Source organism: Silene latifolia, chromosome 3 (genome assembly GCF_048544455.1).
Source record: "Silene latifolia isolate original U9 population chromosome 3, ASM4854445v1, whole genome shotgun sequence".
NCBI lineage: Eukaryota > Viridiplantae > Streptophyta > Magnoliopsida > Caryophyllales > Caryophyllaceae > Silene > Silene latifolia.
The window spans coordinates 127,781,934-127,787,934 of record NC_133528.1 but is presented as its reverse complement, the minus strand read 5'-3'; the positions used below and the strand labels follow the sequence as shown (position 1 = coordinate 127,787,934).

Here is a 6,001-nt window from a genome sequence, read left to right as displayed (position 1 = left end):
TTTTGCTGACATTTACACATGACATTACAGCACATTTACACTTTGTTTCTACTGACATTTACACTTACACTTTTGGATGTTTACTTTTACTATAGTTTTGACATTTACACTTTTGCTGACATTTACACATGACATTACAGCACATTTACACTTTGTTTCTACTGACATTTACACTTACACATTTGGATGTTTACTTTTACTATAGTTTTGACATTTACACTTTTGATGACATTTACACTTTCGAAAAAAGACATTTTCACTTTGTTTCTACTGACATTTACACTTACACTTTTGGATGTTTATTTTTACTATAGTTCTGACATTTACACTTTTGATGACATTTACACTTTTACAACAGAAAATTTACACTTCATATCTGAGAACATTTACATTTACACTTACACTCTGTGCACATTTACAGACTTGGTAAAACAGAATGGGGTTCAACCTGACAGGCAAGAGCTGTGTAAGGAGGTGGAGAAGAGGTTTACACCGTACATCGGCCAGGAGTTTGGGGGTGTTGAGGATGCAGTGACTTTTTATAAGATATACGCCATTGCTTGTGGGTTTGATGTACGTAGGTACACAACAAAAAAATGGCGTGGCGGTGAGATCAAGTCAAAGCTCGTTGTCTGCAATCGAGAAGGTTTCGCTCACAAGAAGCCCAGAAAAGATCAGGATGGCGGACTGGATGGGGAGAATTCAAAGAGGATATTCAGGGTCACTAGAGTTGGGTGTAAAGCGAGGATACGACTATATATGAAGAATGGTGTTTTAGTAATTGACCGGTTCCACGAGGGTCACAATCACGAGCTTATCTCACTTCAGGACAGACAGTTCCAGAAATTGTCGCGTAACATAACAGATTATCACAAGATGATAATCGTGTCAAACTCAAGGGTTTGTAATACATAATCAGTCTCTATACTAAATAAATAATTCCATTCATGTTATTTTTATCTGACGTATCTGTTAATGATTAATTGGCAGCTGAAGATAGGAGCAACAAAAACATACAGAATCTGCAAAGAACAAGTGAATGGATACGAAAACATTGGAGCAAGCTTAAATGATTTTAAGAACTTCCATAGGGATGTTAAATGTTTCATTCACGAACGGGATGGTCAGTTGTTTGTTGACCATTTCAAGGAAATGACTGAAACAAGAATAGGTTTCTACTTTGACTATGACCTTGACGATGATGATGGCGACCTACGTAGGGCCATATGGGCGAGACGGTACGCCCGAGATAATTACAAAATTTTTGGTGATGCGGTGTCATTCGACCCAACTTACTCCACCAATAAGTATTCTATGGTATTCACACCATTCACAGGTGTTGACCACCATAAACGATCTGTGACGTTCTGTGGGGCTCTAATTGCAAGGGAAGATTATGAGTCGTTTAATTGGGTTTTCAGCCGGTTTTTAATAGCAATGGGAGGTAAGGAACCCGAGTACATAATTACAGATCAGGACCCAGGTATTATCAAATCTGTCCCTCTTGTTTTCAAGACAGCGCGCCATCGCTTCTGTATGTGGCATATAATGAACAAAATGCCAAATAAGTTTGGCGTATCGAGAAGCGACTATAATGACTTCATCTCAGAAAATTGATGACATTATATGGGACGATGAGCTTGAGGCAGCAGAATTTGATGGTCTCTGGGAGCAAATAGTTCAAGATCATGGTGTTGGCGTAAATGATTGGTTTGCAGATACATATGCTATAAGGGGACAGTGGGTGATGGCGCATTGCAGAGACTTGAGGATGGCGTCAATTATGAGGACAACTCAAAGATCAGAGAGCGAAAATAGCTTTTTCAAGAGGTTTGAACACAAGTCAGGAACATTGGTTGAGTTTTGGATGCGTTTTGAGAGCGCTATGGACCAACAAAGACATACACAAAAGCACTTGACAACATGGATAAGCACTCGTCCCGCAAAGCGTCAACACATCTGGCATTAGAGATTCATGCTGCAAAGGTGTACACATATTCAGCTTTCAACACATTCAAACAAGAAGCCTTCTTCTCAATTGATACATGTAGAACAGAGGTTTCACCGAGAGAGGCGAAATAGAGATAACTATTGTCAAAGATTCAACCGAAAAGAAGAATTTTGAAGTTGTGTACAAAGATGTGTAGTTTACACTTCCTATGACATTTACACTTTCTGTTTTTACCTCTTTTAAATTCCTATAACTTAACATTTACACTTCCTATAACTTAACATTTACACTTCTAATAACTTAACATTTACACTTCCCATTAGTTTACATTTACACTTCCTATTAGTTTGCATATACACTTCTATTAACTTAACATTTACACTTCCCATTAGTTTACATTTACACTTCCTATTAGTTTGCATATACACTTCTATTAACTTAACATTTACACTTTACAATTGATGACATTTACACTTTACATCATATGACATTTACACATGTAAATCCCCTATAACTTAACATTTACACTTCTGATACCTTAACATTTACACTTCCTATTAGATTACATTTACACTTCCAATTACTTAGCATTTACACTTTACAATTCATGACATTTACACTTTAGTTCATTACATTTACACTTCTAATACCTTAACATTTACACTTCCTATTAGATTACATTTACACTTCTAATTACTTAGCATTTACACTTTACAATTCATGACATTTACACTTTAGATCATTACATTTACACTTCTAATGACTTCACATTTACACTTTACAATTCAATACATTTACACTTTACATAAGTCTCACTGTTTTTAACGTTCACACTTACATGATAGCTTTATCTCGATGACGAAGGTACACGTAGAGCAAGTGCAGGTTGTACGATGTTTGAAAGAACCTAATCCTATGCCGCCATATAATATGGATTTTTTCAAAGAAGTGGGATAAAGACTATACCGTAAGATTATGTTCTGAATAGATGGATGAAAGAGTATCTCCGATTAAGGATTTTCACATCTAATGGTGAAGGAACAGAAAACATGCAAGTCATCGATGAAAAACAAATTGCAATGTCAATAATGTGGTCGAAGTTCATGAAGTCAGAGGACTCCTTCGAGACAAAGGAATAGCTGATGTTGACAGCTTTTCCACTGTAATTAGATCATTTAGACAGTCCCTCTCACCATTAGAGGAAGTGTTGAATAAAAATCAACAAATGGAGAAATTTATGAATTGTACGGCATGTGAGGTAGTCACGATATTGCCACCAAAGAATTCGAAAAACAAGGGGACCGGAAAAAGATTGCTTTGTCGACAAAACAAAAGCAATGGTGTTGGCTAGGAAACCCAAACGTAAGTGTAAGAATTGCAAGAGAATGGCAAATCACGACAAGAGAAATCGCCTAACCCCTTCTCAAAGACACACACCATTGTGCGAAGGGTCGTCTGAACCAGAAGAGGATGAAGGAGAGGAGGAGGAAGAGCTGGAGTCGGGAGAAGAATAGACGTCGATCGTGACAAGTGTTGCTTTATATATTTTGAGTGTGTAACTTAAAACTTTGATGTGCTATAACTGGAGCGAGCGATAAGGAATTGGTCTCATGGCGAACTTTGAAATGCAGTTGGTGTAACTTTTAGTAACACCAACATTAGAGTTACACTGGCATAAGACCAAAATCTCTCTGTTTTATTAGATAGCCAAACATTGTGTTACTTGAACTTATTTTGGATTACTTATGTTATTTCAAGTAACAGTTACACTTATTTTCAAATAACTGGTGTTAACATTTACACTTCCCATGTCAAAGACATTTACACTTCCAAAGAACTTCACATTTACACATACTATATCCTCACATTTACACTTTGAATATCTTCACATTTACACTTCCAATTTACTCGGTGTTAACATTTACACTTCCCATGTCAAGACATTTACACTTCCAAAGAACTTCACATTTGCACATACTATATCCTCACATTTACACTTTGAATATCTTCACATTTACACATACTATATCCTCACATTTACACTTCCAATTTACTCAGTGTTAACATTTACACATACTATATCCTCACATTTACACTTCCAATTTACTCAGTGTTAACATTTACACTTCCCATGTCAAGACATTTACACTTCCAAAGAACTTCACATTTACACATACTATATCCTCACATTTATACTTCTCCTATATTCAAATTTACACTTCCTATTTGTTGTTAGTTACACTTTTTTTGTTCACATTTACACTTGGGCTGTCACCACATTTACACTTCCCATGTCACCACATTTACACTGCATTCAATTTAAATTCAGTGTGTTTATATTCAAACTTTCAGTATGTTAAAGTTGACACTGACAGTGTTAACATTTACACTTTAAGTGTGTTAACATTTACACTTAAAGTGTAAATGTGACTAAATTACAAGTGTGATAACAGTTACACTTGCAATTTAGTCACATTTACACTTTGAATAAACTATGACTATAAATGCCAACAATTACACTTCATTACTGTAAAGCTTCATTAGTGTAATTTACAATTACACTTCATTACTGTAAAGCTTACACTTGCAAAACATTATTTACTAAGTTCAAGAGTGCCAAACAAAATACATTTTAAAAAAAAAATGTCCACAAATTGTTCACTTTTTCGACAACACAAATTTTTAATTTTGCGCTTCTTTTGTAACTTGGCCCATAAATCTTCTTTTCCAAATGATAAACCCATTCAACTTTGCTTCAAAAATGTCTCTGTTGACATTTATGTCAGCTAGAACAAGCGTCGCCACCAACTCGACTACCAAGTACCGTCGATTCCTCTTCCTCTCCAAGTCCGGATGCTCAAAAGGTAGACCCTCGTACATCAAAGATATACATCATACGAAAACCCCGATTCTGTTATGTTAGGAAGGGGTGTTTGGCGCCTGAACGGGATTTGCCGATGCTCAAAGCTAGTAATCTCATATCCCCCGTCCGTTCGACGTCCAAATAATCGCTAACACCGATGCCACTTGGCGAGTAACATTGCACATCTCGGATCGATCCCGATTGGCATGATGTTGGTAGTCAAGGAGATCCACAGTTTGTTGTCCAAAATTTATACACACGCATGCAAAGTGACCACCAATGTTGACAGTACGAAGATAAACTCGGCATTCAAAGTTGAAAGTTTTATCACGATCCTGGATGAAGGTATCCCAAATGTGATACGGCCGATCGGTGATGTCATTAGACTGTGAGCCTGCTTCACGTATATCCATAAGCTGCATGATACATTCCTGTTCAGGGGAGTGAGTGAGACTTCATAATAAAAGAAAGAACTAATGTATAACTTTGAGGCTTTGTGCGGCGCCGGGAGGAGGGGGGGGACGGTGTACCATATGACGTATCCCAAAGAAGGCCATCCTAGGAAGTAAGTGTTCGGCAGGACTCCAAATGGTTCAAAGAAAAACGACCCACGACTCAATGACAACAAAGCGACATTACAACCTCGGGAAGCATGGTCATGATGTCGGACCGGCGCAGCGTCGCATGCCTCTTTGTACCAAGAGATTGATTCACTGCAATAAAACACACGTATAATAGTAAGAAATTGAGAAGTAGTTACAAATTAAATATCGTAACGAATTGGCGCTTTATAAGAGACAGCAGAACTAACGAATTTTCAAAGTTGTAGTCGTCTAACAGGCAATAGTCCACCGCATGCTTTCGACGTGATCGAATACCCCTGACCAGACTTTGATTGTTCCGTAAGAAGGTCGAGACAACAAGAGTTTGCGTACTGCAAAGCACCCCACGATCAATAGAGCAACCTGCCATCCCCCGCCCCGGGGACGGCTCCGTCTGGTGACAACGGTTGGCTACCCGACGATCGCGGACGACGCTTGAACAACGGCGGGTCGCTTCACCCGCTGTATGGCTACGGGGATTGACCACGGGCTTCCTTCTACGCGTTTAGGGGTGGGACGCAACACGAGGTCGTTTATCGTACGTAATCTCTTCCTCATCGTCCGGACTCCGCTTCATGCAACATT

At 38.2% G+C, this 6,001-nt stretch overlaps 1 protein-coding gene across 1 annotated transcript; it reads left to right on the top strand.

Annotated features, from left to right (window-relative positions):
• The first annotated feature begins 225 nt into the window (after positions 1 to 225).
• Positions 226 to 3,090, top strand: LOC141649658 (protein FAR1-RELATED SEQUENCE 5-like). Its single transcript, XM_074458343.1, has 4 exons — positions 226 to 900; positions 991 to 1,483; positions 1,587 to 1,830; positions 2,940 to 3,090. Exons 1-4 carry the CDS (start codon positions 226 to 228, stop codon positions 3,088 to 3,090), a joined length of 1,563 nt encoding a protein of 520 aa, XP_074314444.1.
• Positions 3,091 to 6,001: the final 2,911 nt, after the last annotated feature.

Excerpts from the sequence above, each read along its gene's own strand:
- LOC141649658 (XM_074458343.1), top strand. The coding sequence starts at position 226 with ATGACATTTACACTTTCGAAAAAAGACATTTTCACTTTGTTTCTACTG. Across the intron at positions 901-990 it reads TAATCGTGTCAAACTCAAGG|CTGAAGATAGGAGCAACAAA; the intron begins GTTTGTAATACA and ends ATTAATTGGCAG. Across the intron at positions 1,484-1,586 it reads AATTACAGATCAGGACCCAG|CGACTATAATGACTTCATCT; the intron begins GTATTATCAAAT and ends CGTATCGAGAAG.